The sequence below is a fragment of the Daphnia pulicaria genome, chromosome 8 (genome assembly GCF_021234035.1).
Source record: "Daphnia pulicaria isolate SC F1-1A chromosome 8, SC_F0-13Bv2, whole genome shotgun sequence".
Lineage (NCBI taxonomy): Eukaryota > Metazoa > Arthropoda > Branchiopoda > Diplostraca > Daphniidae > Daphnia > Daphnia pulicaria.
This window is the reverse complement of record NC_060920.1, coordinates 294,108-307,926: the sequence shown is the minus strand read 5'-3', so window position 1 is coordinate 307,926 and position 13,819 is coordinate 294,108. Positions and strand designations below refer to the sequence as shown.

Here is a 13,819-nt window from a genome sequence, read left to right as displayed (position 1 = left end):
GCCCGTTTCTATGCGCTCATTGGCGCTCGTTAAAAAATCAAAATTCAAAAAGGTCATGGCAGATGTCGTGGCAAGACGGGGCTTCAGTCCGGTATTCCGATTAACCGGTTAACTTCGACAGCCTACTGGTAGAGTGTGTGTGTGAGCCGATGTTAAGAACAAGAGCACTGAAAAACGGCTAGACCATCAAGAAATAGAAATGGCAGCATCAATGTGGAAGGTAAATAAAGAACTAGTAAATGTTTTTATTTGTTATGAGAAAGAAATATCAAGTCTTTAGATTATGCACTTGCCAAAGTAGTGTCATGATTCATAACCTCATCAACAAATTCGTCGATCGAAATATATCGCATCAACATTAACCAATTAAAATATGTTTTCTTACTTTTCAGGATAAAGGACAATTGGTATTTGAAGAACAATGGCCTCTTATGAGACCAACAATTTTGAAACTGTTACGTCAAGAGCCTGTTAGTCGAGCTGAATGGCATGAACTGTTTTGGTCTGTACACATGGTGTGTTTGTGGGATGAAAAATCACATGCCAAAATGTACAAGGCATTGCAGGATGATATTCTGGAATTCATCAAGCAAGCACAGACAGTAAGTTACATATTCCTGTTGCAATATGTGTAAATGATAAAAATATTTGAGATGCATCTATTAACCATCTTTGTTTATATCAGAGAGTACTAACTCATGAAGAAGACCAGTCACTGTTGAGGGCTTACATCAGTGAATGGCGTAAATTTTTTACCCAGTGCTCATATTTGCCCATGCCTTTCTTCCAGCTTGAAACTGCACTTCAAGGTAAAACACACAACTCAATACAGAAAAAGCCCCAGCAAAACACTGATGACAGTCTAGTCAGAAAGGTAAACAATAAATACATTTTAAATAAATAACTTGTTTTTTGATAAATATTTTGTTTCTGTGTTTTAGCTAATGTTGGATTCCTGGAACTTTAGTATTTTCTCCAACATTAAAAACCGATTACAAGACTCAGCAATGAAATTAGTCCATGCTGAAAGAAATGGAGAAGCCTTTGACTCACAGTTGGTCATTGGAGTGAGAGAGTCCTATGGTAAAACATTTCTATGGCAAGATATTGTTTCAACTGCTTAATATTTACTTACTTCCTGCAGTTAACCTTTGTTCAAATTCTGAAGATAAGTTGACCATTTATATGGATAACTTTGAGAGGGCTTATATAGATTCCACCGAAGCTTTTTACAAGTTGAAAGCTCCTCAATATTTGGAAATCAATGGTGTTCAGAATTACATGAGATACGCAGAATCGAAACTACGCGAAGAGGAGCAGAGAGCCAATAAATATCTAGAATCGTGTTCTATTGCTACTGTACTAATGGCTTTTTATTACTTATTTTAAAATTTGGTTATAATTTTTTTAAATCTTTCTTTCAAGCTTAACGGATGTTGCGTAAATGTCTTGGTAACAGCCTTCAAGGAAACCATTCTAGCTGAATGTTCTTCTATGATTAAGCAAGACGAAACTCAAAGTATGTTTACCACATTTAATATTGAAAATTTACAGTGTTGGCGGTGGAGTTTGAGTAACATTTAAATTTTTAATCACAGAATTGCGTATGATGTTCCGGTTGATGGATCGAGTCTCCGATGGAATTGCACCTATGCTAAAATATTTAGAAGATCACATTATTCACGCAGGATTGGCGGATATGATGGTGGCAGCTGAATTAATTACCCAAGTACATTGATAGACTAGTTTTAATGTCTTCATGACTCATTCATAATTTTTTAATGCTATTGGTAGGATTCTGAAAAATATGTGGAACGACTTTTGACACTGTTCAATCAGTTTAGCCTCTTGGTTAAGGAAGCTTTCGACGATGACCCGCGGTTCCTTACTGCTCGTGATAAAGCTTATAAACATGTTGTGAATGATACTTCAGTCTTTCGATTAGATTTACCCACTCGATTGGTAATTTCCTGTTTCTGTTTACCTTTGCTTTATGCCAAACGTTTTTTTCCGTTGACATTAAACTAACACTTTAAAATTAAAATTGTGTTTTCAGCAAGGACCTGGCTCCAGCGGAGGAGTCAAAACCCAACCTGAATCTCGTTGCCCAGAGCTGCTAGCTAATTTCTGTGACATGCTTCTGCGTAAGACACCTTTAAGCAAAAAACTCACTTCCGATGAAATTGAAAGCAAACTAAAGGATGTGGTAAGATAAAAAAAAAGTTGGTGTTGTCACGCTAGCATAGTAATGTTTTCGTTTGATTAAATAATTATTCATATGCTTCATTTGTTGCCATTTAGCTACTTGTTCTGAAATACGTTCAAAACAAAGATGTGTTCATGCGGTTCCACAAAGCGCATTTAACTAGAAGATTGATCTTGGACACCTCAGCTGACAGCGAAAAAGAAGAAAACATGGTTGAATGGTACACTAACAAATTTTTACGTTCATTTTGCATTTTTATAAAAAAATTTCATGAAAAAGGTTGAGAGAAGTTGGCATGCCAGCCGACTATGTTCACAAGCTTGCCCGTATGTTCCAAGATATCAAGATCAGCGAAGACTTGAATCAACAATTCAAAGAGGAATATAGGAAGACAAAAGGAAGCATTGCTGGTAATACCTCATAGAAAGGGCGCATAAGTTAACATAAAGATTAATTTTTTTAAACGATTACAGACTCGATCAACATAAAAATCCTGAATGCTGGAGCTTGGGCTCGTGGATCTGACCGAGTGACAGTGTCGTTGCCGTTGGAGTTGGAAGACTACATACCAGAAGTGGAAGATTTCTACAGGAAAAAGCATAGTGGACGAAAACTCCAGTGGCATCATCATATGTCAAATGGAACTGTGAGTCTTCCTTATAATTTATAAATTATTTAAAATTCTTCACATCCAGATCTTTGGAAGAAATAATCAATCACCGAATATGTGATTATCGTTACTTAATACCGAGCGCAGCCGATTCTAAACCTTGTATTTCATTTTAGATTCAGTTTGCCAATTCAGTTGGAAGATTTGATCTGGATGTTACAACATTTCAAATGGCTGTCCTATTTGCGTGGAACGAACGACCGAAAGAAAAAATTTCTCTTGAAAACTTGCGTTTAGCAACTGAGTTGCCTGATGCGGAACTTCGACGAACTCTTGGGGTATAAAAATGTTTAGAATTGGAATAATTATTCATATTTGATTTTATTGAATGACATGGTTTTTCAGTCTTTGGTGGCTTTTCCAAAACTGAAACGACAGTTGTTAATATGCCAACCGGAAGTCCAATCCGCAAGAGATTTCACTGAAAACTCTATTTTTTCTGTCAATCAAGACTTCAGTCTAATGTACGTCTTTTTTTAAATCGTAGTTTATATTTATTTAAAAAATTAAATCCACATGTTTCAATCGCAGAAAAAATGGAAAAGTTCAAAAGCGGGGTAAGATTAATTTAATTGGTCGTCTCCAGCTGTCTACCGAGAAAAGTAAAGAAGAAGAAAACGAAGGCATTGTACAGTTGCGCATTTTGCGCACTCAGGTATAAAAGAATTTCAACAAAATTTAGTATCGTTAACCTTATAAATTTGGTCGTTTACGTTTTCAGGAGGCTATAGTCAAAATTCTGAAAATGAGGAAACAGATTAGCAATGCCCAGTTGCAGACTGAGCTTGTTGAAATTTTGAAGAATCTTTTCATCCCCTCGAAGAAAATGATAAAAGAACAAGTGGAGTGGCTGATAGAACATCGTTATATGAAACGTTCTGAAAAGGATATTAATACCTTTATTTATCTAGCCTAATAATAACAATATTACGGAAACTGTACAGTTGAATCTAATTAAGTTTCATATGTACATCTTTCTTCTCTTTTGCAATTTTTCTTAACTCCTTACTTATTCCTTGGTCAAGCCAAAATCCTGTCGTGTAAATATTTTCGATAAAAATAAAATTGCGATCGGCGATGTCATGATGCAGTGTAATCGCGTTGACGGAACAATTCAGATCTTCACAATTTTATAGCACTGACAGTTTTAAAGACGCTACGAATGTATTCACGATAAATTCATTATAACCAACAGAAGGGAAAGAGGATGTTAAAGAGAAACAGGTAATGAAGGAATGAGTGACAACTTTCATCTGGTATAACCACAAGTTAGTTAGGTCGGATCTTGCCTGGTACATAGTTCTTATCAATCACTGGCTCTTGGAGAAACATATGGAGGCAGCGTTCATTCTGTGCTAGCGGATGTCCTGCAATTCTGTAAATTATTTGAGTAAGTTTAGGTTGTGATGCTTGAATGTTAATATAGAAACACACTTGTTCACAAATCCTTCAAGAGATTTACGCCTGTCTTCAATAAATTCTTCATCATAGATACCATCATCATTTCTAAATGGGAGCTGGCGTTTGATTGCTTTTCCAGGTAGAGGTGGAACCACAATCTGAAAAAAAAAAATTGAACCAGTATTAAAATCCATAATCTCTTACTTATGTCAAGATTCATACTTTGCTGTCTCTCTCAAGCTCACTTCTTAACCACTCAAAGTCTGAGTACCTTCGCCTCACACTGGACTCTTTGATCTTAAAAACAGGCAAATTTGTCTGGGAAAAGTAATGGTCAACATTGATTACACACAACTTTAACAACATTGCAAAAGAAAAAAGGCACGTCATTCAATTCATGACATTAAGCAAAATGCAAATTGCACTTACCCTCATTCGGACTTCATAATCCGTGTATCGTTTTTTTGCAACACCGTGAGTAATAGGATTTATTACGTCGATTTCCAGAAAATTGGCAGGGGCGGCATATGCGTCGTCCAAAGTTTGCTTTTTGGTATGCAATCGTCTAGTTGCTTCTGTGTTATCCATAATCTACAAAGAAAATCTCTTCATGTTATTTCGTTCTTTTACAATGCTGAAAAATAGACGTATCAATAGTATAACCTACAGATTTCAAACGGTAAGACGAGTTCCGTTCTGCAGAGAAAAAAAACACCTCCCACACTCAGGAACTTATGTTAACCATTAAACGTCAAACAACTCTTACGACAGACGAGTGAAGCCCCACTCAAGTCGTGAAAAAAAAATTGTGCAATTCAAATATTTTGAAAGAACAAAACAAATAGTTTTTAATATTTACTAATATATTTACGGTTTTAAATTTTTAGATAACCAATGCTTAAGGACTTCAAGGACTATTTTCTTTTTTTTTGTAAGTTTGTTAGGGCGTTAATTCCCATAATCAGAGTGTGGCAACTCAGCCTACTGTCATTTGAAACTGAACAAAACGTAGTTTCAAGTTTTGTTTGATGGTGTTAACAGGTAGATTGGGGTAGAACATTTTACACCTGTCATAGACATTTAATCGTGAACGTTTGCCGAATATTTTTTCTTGACATCGTAATCCTAACCATTTTAACTACTGACGTTTACTGTATCATTTTGCAATGCATAAAAGAATGTACAACGAACATCGAGAACTGCTAGCAGCCCTTAATCAATTTGCCAACATTCGTTACGTAGCTTACCGCACAGCTGCAAAACTGAAATTTATTCAATCACAAACAAAATTAGACTGCATTAAACTCACTCAAATCTTTCGAATTATTGATGAGTTTGGATTGAGATCATCAGAAAAAGACTTGATACTCACTATGGATGAGATTAGACAGATGGTTTTAAACATTTACTTTTTGGCGCAGAAGTCTCAGTTAGTTCATCTAGACTACAAGGTTTCTTCTAGAATTGTTTTAGATTTGATAAGTGAAACATTTGACAAGTAAGTTAACCTTTCTCACTTAATGATAGATTTATCATTTATTTCTATTTCTTTGTTTATTTTTTTACAGAAGTTGTCGAAAGAAAGGATGCACTCTGCTAGATTTTTTGGTGTTTTTCACCATTCTTTGTGGAGAGACTACTCTAGGAGAAAAATATAGAAGACTCTTGCATCTTATTTCAGACCATAACAACTGCATTCAGAGGCGCAGTCTAGCTCTACTGCTTAAATCTATTGCCAGCCTAGCTCATTTGGTCAATGAAGCACCTGCTTTTGGACATTGGACTGTATTGGCTGCTGTTCAGCAGTGTTTTGAACAGGTGAATTTCTGATTTTCTCCTCTCCAAATCAATTTAAAAGAATATTTAGACAAATTTATTTTTTGATTGTTAATATTAACAAAATAATTTGGTTTGATCAATTTTTTAAAAGTGTGAAAGCCCTGTTGGTGTGCCAGAAGATGTTGTCTTTGGTTGGATGGTTCGTGAACCCCAGTCTTTAGTCTGGTGGTCCACCCTTTATAGAATCAATGCATCAAATAAAGGTATATTTTACTTTTTAGTTTCATTATTTTAGATCATAATTTAAATTTTTTTTTAATTTTCTTAGTTATCCACCCAGTTCGTTGCTCAGTTTGCAATATTCAGTCCATTCAAGGGCTACGTTACCAATGCTTGCAATGCCTCTCATACAATCAATGCCAGCAGTGTTTCTGGCTTGGGTTGATCAGCAAAAATCACAAAGTGACTCATCAGATGCAAGAATATTGCACAAAGGTAATTTTAGTGTTGTTATTCGCCTAATATTTACCCTAGTTAAGTAACAAAAAATAAATTTCTATGACAGACCACATCAAAAGAAGCCACACAAGCACTTTGGAAAAAGATGAGTAATTGGCTAACTCTAAAAAAGAATCGTTCTCCTTCTGCGCGCTATCTTCCCTTGGAGAAAGGTCACCAGTTTAAGTCGTCCGAAATGTCACTTTTCAGTGAGCAACTTGGTGACAGCCAAAGTACGGTCACAGAAAACACAGTCACTTATCAGTTGGGTGAGTTTAATAATCACAATATTTATAAGACGCAAATGATTTTTTGATTTGCGTTGTCAGGCCATCAACCACGAGAAATCGCTAGTGTGGTTGGTCATCTAATGGAAGAAAAGGGGAAACTTGAGTGCGTTGTACAACAGGTAAATTTCGTGAAATTAAATTGCTGCATTAATGATGCTTAAACAATTTGTTGTTGAAGAGTGATTTCGCCAACAGTTTGGGCCCAGTCGTAAAAGAACATTGCGATCAACTTGAACTACAGCTACGACGACTGCGTCAGTTAGTTGCCCAGAAAGAAGCGCCAAAAGATAACCTTTTGCCTCATGTACCACGAATGCTTACTCGCCTCGAGAGCACCCCTGTGTTACCCAGTCAACAACGGAAGAACGAACTTGAACAACTCAACTTTAGCCCAATCGACGAACCCAAAAGCATTATGCAGCGCACTGCCCGCGAAAGACAAAGCTTGCGCACTCCTTCAGTTAAGGCAAATATTGTCACCAATGGAACTTTGAATTATTGCACGCCGCGCTTACAGAGGAAGACGACAGATAATGGTAGTAGCAACAGCAAAAACTACAACGGAACCGTAGAGAGCGTACCACGCTTTGCAACCGACTTTAGCCTGCGGGATTTGAGCCGCAACCTACAGCAGCCTAGTAGTACAGCCCCCAGTAGTCTAGCGCAATCATCATCTTCAACTGTCGATTCACAGCTAAATGCTGAACTAGAAGAAATCTTGGCTCAGCTTGATCAGCTTTTCCCATCTCAGCCATTCAATGGTGTTCCTTGTTCTGCAGTGGCGCGTTGTGCAGCGGTACACCCTCCACCTGAAAATGCAACTCTTGTTAGAGCTACCAATCAAGTAGCCGGAGTCTTAGCAGAATTTGTTGATGGGTTTAATGAATGAAGTGCATTAATTACTGCACACTCAATTTGGGCGTTATGTGAATTTTTTCGTTTTATATGACTTTGATTTCAGTTAAAAGTCACATTTATGTATTTGTGTCGTGTCGAACTGCATCCTGCCAAACTAGTTTCATACCATGACAATCGTGAGCCTGAGACAATTTCAAATTTTCTGTCGTAAACAAAAACAATCAATTGCTGTGCTATGTTATATTTGAGATTTCAAACTTTCAATACAATCTCTCGTTAATTTTGGACATGAGGCTTATAAATTATTTACGATGATGCACATCATGGTTTGACTTATCTGTATTGAATCGAATTAAGACCGCGAGGTCGGGTTTAACTCTCCTCCCATTTCTTGAATAAACCATGGTCCGCGATATAAACGAAGGAGCTGTTTCACGTGCGAAGAACCAAACGTGGTTGAATACGGTGTTATTCCAACTTTCATATAGTTGAGGCAATGATTTATATACTTTTGAAGTTAGTTCGTCGTCACTTGAAGTTTGCAGCGAAACAATATTGATATTTTGAGATTAATCTCAGTTAATCAGATGGTGCCGATGCTCTTTGCCTATTTTAATGTTCAGGTGACAACTCTAATCCTGAGATCCTACCTTGTCCATCGGAGGAAGAGAATCCTTTAAGGCTTTAACTGATTAATTAAATATGTCATGGTTAAATATAATAAAAAAATTGAATTATAAATTATAATCCTTAACTTACTAGTAGCTAACGAATTTTCTACGGGACTGGTACCTGTAGAATAGTCGTTACTTCATATTTTGTAAAAAAACTGATGTGTCACGCTACACAGCACGCTAATATATGGTGTTCATTAAAAATATTTGGAAAAACGATTTGATATCCTCTCTGCTCCCTCCATGTCCGTTTTGGGTTCCTTGAAATCAGGTAGAAGTCATTTTCTTTTCTCTAAGCCGAAAAATTCGCGTGCACACAATTTTTTACTACAATTTGATTTTTGATTTTTTACAAGACGTTACAGGGACAGTATGTAAATGTTCATTTCGACGTTAAAGCCATTTTTAAGGATGTTCTATTGTTTAAACAATTGATTTGTTTAAAGAGCTATTATAATTGGCGTGCGAAGAACCGAACGCGATTGAACATTTTAATTTTCATTAATTTGCGGAGGTGATATAACCACATTTAAAGGGAATTGGTCGACACCAGTTGTTTGATGGCATCAGAGTATTAATCTTCTGAGATCAATCTCAGTAAAATCGAAAATACTTATACCCACGATTCATTTTTAAGGAAATTGGATTTCTTTATGAACATCCATATGGATTTCTAATTGTCAGATTAGTTTGCCAACTGAGCCTCTTGCCCAAAATATCGATCGTGGTATAAGGGAAAGTCTGATTAATAAATAAATATAATAAGATCTTATAAGAATATGCATAGAGAACATGATAGATGTGGTTGCTCAACCGCTGGCTTGAATATGACGTCATAAAAACTGGGCCAATGCATTGAAAATGATCATATCTATCTCGGTGTATGTCAATTTATAATGTTCATTTATTTAATCAGCGGAAGTACCACCGGAATAATAAATTCTTGGGAGTTGGGATGAAACTCGCTAGCTACTTTGTGTGCAGCTGCGCAATACGATTATGCGTCCACAGCTGTGATGGTGATTCGGGGATTCTCAGTTTGTCATTTTTGCTTCCAGCGACTTTGCTACCGGAAGATTTATTTATCACATCTTCTTCTTTTTTATGCATACCAAAAAACGTACACAACGTAAATTTATACAAAACGTATATAGCGATTTTCTATTTCAAGGGTGGACAAATATTTCTTAAACTGCAGTGTGAAACATTTCCCGATTTTATTTGCGGCGCTTCGCCACTAATAAAGCAGAACAACTTTGGTACGTAATTATAATACCTAATGTAACGCATCGATTTCTTTTTCTTTTCTAAATGAGCTTTGCTGCTTGTTACGTGAAGGGTCTAAATGTGATAGTTTTATCAGGGAATGCGACTTTGGCCCCCCCGACTACAGCCCTGGCCTCAAAACGACTTTGGACCCCCTAACATTGGTCCCCTCCGACTACAGACCCCCACCCGGCAACAGACCCCCCAACATTGTCCCCACCCCCTTTTGGTAGGGGGGGCTGTTGTCGACTAAATCAGCCGGCAACAGCCCCCCCTACCAAAATTTTTTAAAGTCCATGGTGGTCTGTTGTCGGTCGATCTAGTCGACAACAGCCCCCCTCCCTTTCTGATGGGGGGGACTGTTGTCGGTCAATTTAGCCGACAACAGCCCCCCCCCCCCCCCCCGTTTACGTTGTGTTACATCATAGAACGTGGCAGGGACAAATTATTGTTTTTATTGATATGTACATTTGATCCTGACCGCCGAATGCTGGGCTGGGATGGAAGCCACCGCCTGGTGGATGCTGTGGCTGGCCGGATGAACGACACATGTTCAATTATGAGGTACTATGCTTTATATTTCTTCTGGTATGCGACGAAATTAGTGGGTAAGACTAACGCGGTTCGATTTTCAACAGGTGGGAATTTATGACTGAGGGAGGAGACATCGGCTTCAGAGTCTATTACAAGAGTTCCGATAAAGACACAGATGACTTGGTACCTTTGAGCAGAATTGAAGTCACCTGATCATGGAAGAAGGCGAATTCATTCAAGGTAAAATTCAACATCTTTATAATTATTTGTCTAAAGGACCAAACGTTAATTCGATTTTACACTTTTTTGTCTAGACGTGGTGATGTTTGACAACACTTTTAGCCTCTTACGTTCCAAGAAACTTCGTTACCACATCGTTGTCGATCCTCCTGTTTCTGCAAGTCTAACAGTTGTCGGATAAGAAAAAGAAATTACGTTTGTATACGCTTCAGCTCAAGTATTTCTCAATTAATTAATAAACAAATTGGAGTCAAACATGGTGCACCTGACGATCTCTATGGACGGTGGGCTCTGTGGTACCAAGTCAAGGGCGACCAGCAATGCGTGGTAGAAATCAACTAACGGAATTTCACTTTCGATGTGATTCCAATTCTTGTCAGTTATTTGCTGTTTGATAGTTGCACTACTTACACATCATTTGGGAGTCTGGAACCATTTACTTCACAGTACAATCAGAAACTTCACCGGGGTGCTGCCTTCAGCAGATAACTAATACACAGGTAAGCGTTAAAACAAATTTGAGTAATTTTACGTAACGTACCATCATCCGTATTGAATAGCTCTTAAAGTGTTGTTTCATTCTAGGTTGACAATATCAGTGGGGTCGTCACGCATCTTACTGTTTGCTATTACTTGTATCATCATGGACGTCATGCAGTATCCTCCGGGAAATCAACGGGTCTTCTCTGTTCAGGTAAGCGTCAACAAATCCAACAAATGTGCTCGTTATATTAAGTTTTTCAACCTGTCTCAACAAAATAACTTTTGGCAAAGTGCGGAGATAAAGGAACCTGTTATGGCAAGCGACAAGACTGCAACGGCAACTATCACTTGACTTCTCTTGGTATGGTTCAGTCTAGTGTAAAAATAGAAACCTGTATAATTAATTTTTCTTATATGCTCATAGCTCATGCTCATAGCAAACCTGTATAATTATTTTTTTTTTATATGCTCATAGCAGTTCAACAGGTAAGTTGGTGTCGATTTTCCCACTGACCGCATTTCAATAGAAAATATCAGCTAATTAGAAATCATACGCGTCTAGATGAGGATTGTAGTGGGTGATTGCATACTGCCCGATTACACTGACCAGTATCTTATTAAATGGCTAAGCGGTAAGGATTTTCACGCTGAAATATTATTTTTCCCTTGAAGATTTAATTGATTTAATTTTACGTAAAATAAAAAGTGCAAGATTTCGATGCGGTTAGAGCCGAGAAAATGCTCAGGCAGGTAAGCTTTTCGAACGACTTCAAGTATTCTTTCTTTTCTGTCTAATAATTCCTCTATCAAAATTCAAAACCTAAAGTGCTTGGAATGGCGGCGATTAAATCGAGTAGATGAAATCCTAGACGCTTACACACCCAGCGAAGTTTTCAAAAAATACTATTCTGATGGACAAGTTGGATTTGACAAATGTGGCTGCCCCGGTAAAATATATAACAGTATAGCTTCATTTTAAAATCACTTAATGAAAGGGTACCGCATTATTATTTTTCTTTCCGTCGCACCTGCAGTCTTCATTTCTGCAATAGGAAGAGTTTACCCTAAAGGTATTAGAGTCCATAGGATTTAATCAACTATAGTCATTTATAACTGATACTATATTTTTTATCCGATTTAGGAATTTTTTTGAGCTCAATCAGGAAAGAACATTCAGATTTTTTTATATGGCCGACGAGGCAGAGAAGCAACTGATTGCACCGGCAAACAAGTGGGAATGAATACAATAATTTTAGACTTTGAACATTTTTCGATGAAGCAACTGACATGTAAAACAGGTAACGCATTACTAGCTGCTAGAGTAGTGTGTGCAAGCGCTAGTCTTAAAATCATCAAATCTTCCTTTCAGTAATGCAACAAATGTTTGAAGTGGTCAAGATAAAGACGGGCTATTATCCAATGGAGTCTCGCCGAATTTTTGCTATTAATGGTATTCGAGACATTTTACAACACAAACCAATTAGACCTCAAAATTAAAATGTTTTTTTTTTTTTTTGTTTTTTGTATATTTTTTTAACGAGAAAGCTCCGAAATTATCCTTTCAGTTAATGTTTACCATGGTGAAACCGTTTGTACCTGAGTGCGTGCTTGGTACAATTAAAGTTTTCGGTGGCAACAAGGCGGAATGGAATGCCGCTTTGTTAGAGGAAATCGACGCTGATCAACTTCTTGCCTTTTACGGTGGTACCATGACCGATCCTGATGGGGATCCCAAATGTCCCAGCAAGGTATTATCTTTAAGTTTATTTATTGAGTGTTATTGGCTAATCCTTTATGAAATTACATAGTTCAATATGGGTGGAGAGGTACCTCAGACGTATTACCAGAAAAATAGTGCACCTGTTCCCAAGGATAACATGGAAACAGTAAACATCATCGCTGCTGGTGCTGGTGGACGGAAAAAACTGAAACTCAATGTTACCATCGCGCGTTCCGTATTGAGGTATATTGGATCATCTGGTTAATACCGATATAATGTTGGTTTTGGTAAAACGTTAATTCAAACAGGTGGGAGTTCATGACGGAGGGAGGAGACATCCGATTTCGAGTCTACATCAAGAAATCTAAAGGAAACGTTGTCGATGTAATTCCACTTGATCGAGTTGACAGCCATTTGGCGATGGAAGAAGACCAGTTTACTTGTGACGAGCCTGGCAAATGTAAGTTACACCTATTGTTCTGCTGGTTTGCGGATCCACGTTTCTGATTATTGGAATTAGCGAATGTAGATGTCTTCGAGTTTGACAACACTTTCAGCTATCTGCGAATCAAGAAACTCCACTATTACATTTATTTCGATCCGCCTTTATAGAAATAACAACAACAACAAAAAAAGTAGAAAAGCGATTGGCAGTAAAACGGTTAGATTTTAAATGCAATAATCAATCATTCCGATCATTTATTTTATTATTTAAAGAATTTTTCGTCGTTTCTTCGTCGTTTCCCCCTATGTAGTGTTACGTTGGAAGTGATTACCGCAGCGGTATCAAGTAGAGTCCTTGCCTGCGTTCATCCATCCGGAGGCATTATCCTCATTCTTTGAAAATCGACTCGCCTTAATAATGAAAGACGTGACAGTTTACACGGCAATGATTTCTTTCTTTTTGCAAATTCGGATTTCCGCCCTTTAAAGTGGTGGCCACTTGTACCCCTCCCATTTTTTTTTATTATTGGAGTTATTGGAGGGTTATTTTTTTTTAGCCAACTAATACATTCTCGAACATTTGACCGTTGGCAATATTCTTATGAGTCTCAGTTTGTTGAAATTGAGAAACGAGGTGTCACTTCTGTGATCAAGTCTTCGGGAAGACTGCCCATGCAGATGATATACGGCACATACCGCGTTCCCATTTGCGGATATCAGAGAACGGTAACTGTTTGACCGTGCTCAACACGGAAG

General features: G+C 37.5%; 4 protein-coding genes and 1 long non-coding RNA gene across 5 annotated transcripts; 4 read left to right on the top strand and 1 right to left on the bottom strand.

Moving 5' to 3' along the window:
- Positions 1–95: 95 nt before the first annotated feature.
- LOC124312260 (cullin-5-like) lies at positions 96–3,959 on the top strand. Its single transcript, XM_046776716.1, has 16 exons — positions 96–220; positions 393–602; positions 686–874; positions 942–1,083; positions 1,145–1,359; positions 1,426–1,519; positions 1,599–1,729; positions 1,795–1,962; positions 2,057–2,206; positions 2,302–2,426; positions 2,486–2,616; positions 2,680–2,852; positions 2,993–3,154; positions 3,222–3,340; positions 3,408–3,531; positions 3,598–3,959. Exons 1-16 carry the CDS (start codon positions 200–202, stop codon positions 3,790–3,792), a joined length of 2,349 nt encoding a protein of 782 aa, XP_046632672.1. The 5' UTR covers positions 96–199; the 3' UTR covers positions 3,793–3,959.
- Positions 3,953–5,063, bottom strand: LOC124312262 (sorting nexin-12-like). Its single transcript, XM_046776718.1, has 5 exons — positions 4,945–5,063; positions 4,707–4,868; positions 4,500–4,595; positions 4,311–4,435; positions 3,953–4,251 (listed from the first exon to the last, which is right to left on the bottom strand). The coding sequence occupies exons 2-5, from the start codon at positions 4,863–4,865 to the stop codon at positions 4,146–4,148; spliced, it is 486 nt and encodes a 161-aa protein (XP_046632674.1). The 5' UTR covers positions 4,866–4,868; positions 4,945–5,063; the 3' UTR covers positions 3,953–4,145.
- Positions 5,064–5,255: 192 nt separating this feature from the next.
- On the top strand, positions 5,256–7,989 carry LOC124312261 (dystrophin-like). Its single transcript, XM_046776717.1, has 7 exons — positions 5,256–5,775; positions 5,846–6,095; positions 6,208–6,319; positions 6,385–6,551; positions 6,622–6,823; positions 6,884–6,963; positions 7,023–7,989. Exons 1-7 carry the CDS (start codon positions 5,444–5,446, stop codon positions 7,731–7,733), a joined length of 1,854 nt encoding a protein of 617 aa, XP_046632673.1. The 5' UTR covers positions 5,256–5,443; the 3' UTR covers positions 7,734–7,989.
- A 2,761-nt stretch (positions 7,990–10,750) lies between these two features.
- Positions 10,751–11,266, top strand: LOC124352581. The gene is made up of 3 exons (XR_006921504.1): positions 10,751–10,916; positions 11,002–11,110; positions 11,191–11,266. It is a non-coding gene; the product is annotated as an uncharacterized LOC124352581 (long non-coding RNA).
- Positions 11,267–12,098: 832 nt separating this feature from the next.
- On the top strand, positions 12,099–13,307 carry LOC124312705 (SEC14-like protein 2). Its single transcript, XM_046777199.1, has 6 exons — positions 12,099–12,197; positions 12,269–12,349; positions 12,445–12,647; positions 12,708–12,862; positions 12,928–13,079; positions 13,149–13,307. The coding sequence occupies exons 1-6, from the start codon at positions 12,137–12,139 to the stop codon at positions 13,229–13,231; spliced, it is 735 nt and encodes a 244-aa protein (XP_046633155.1). The 5' UTR covers positions 12,099–12,136; the 3' UTR covers positions 13,232–13,307.
- Positions 13,308–13,819: the final 512 nt, after the last annotated feature.

Bases quoted from the DNA above. Each gene is read 5' to 3' on its own strand.
- LOC124312260 (XM_046776716.1), top strand. From the start codon at position 200: ATGGCAGCATCAATGTGGAAG. The intron at 221-392 runs GTAAATAAAGAA...CTTACTTTTCAG, and splicing joins TGGCAGCATCAATGTGGAAG to GATAAAGGACAATTGGTATT. The intron at 3,155-3,221 runs GTATAAAAATGT...ATGGTTTTTCAG, and splicing joins AACTTCGACGAACTCTTGGG to TCTTTGGTGGCTTTTCCAAA.
- LOC124312262 (XM_046776718.1), bottom strand. From the start codon at position 4,865: ATGGATAACACAGAAGCAACTAGACGATTGCATACCAAAAAGCAAACT. The intron at 4,596-4,706 runs GTAAGTGCAATT...TACTTTTCCCAG, and splicing joins ATTATGAAGTCCGAATGAGG to ACAAATTTGCCTGTTTTTAA. The intron at 4,436-4,499 runs GTATGAATCTTG...TTTTTTTTTCAG, and splicing joins AGCTTGAGAGAGACAGCAAA to ATTGTGGTTCCACCTCTACC.
- LOC124312261 (XM_046776717.1), top strand. From the start codon at position 5,444: ATGCATAAAAGAATGTACAACGAACATCGAGAACTGCTAGCAGCCCTT. The intron at 6,096-6,207 runs GTGAATTTCTGA...ATTTTTTAAAAG, and splicing joins TTCAGCAGTGTTTTGAACAG to TGTGAAAGCCCTGTTGGTGT. The intron at 6,964-7,022 runs GTAAATTTCGTG...TTGTTGTTGAAG, and splicing joins TTGAGTGCGTTGTACAACAG to AGTGATTTCGCCAACAGTTT.
- LOC124312705 (XM_046777199.1), top strand. From the start codon at position 12,137: ATGAATACAATAATTTTAGACTTTGAACATTTTTCGATGAAGCAACTG. The intron at 12,863-12,927 runs GTATATTGGATC...TAATTCAAACAG, and splicing joins ATCGCGCGTTCCGTATTGAG to GTGGGAGTTCATGACGGAGG. The intron at 13,080-13,148 runs GTAAGTTACACC...TAGCGAATGTAG, and splicing joins TTGTGACGAGCCTGGCAAAT to ATGTCTTCGAGTTTGACAAC.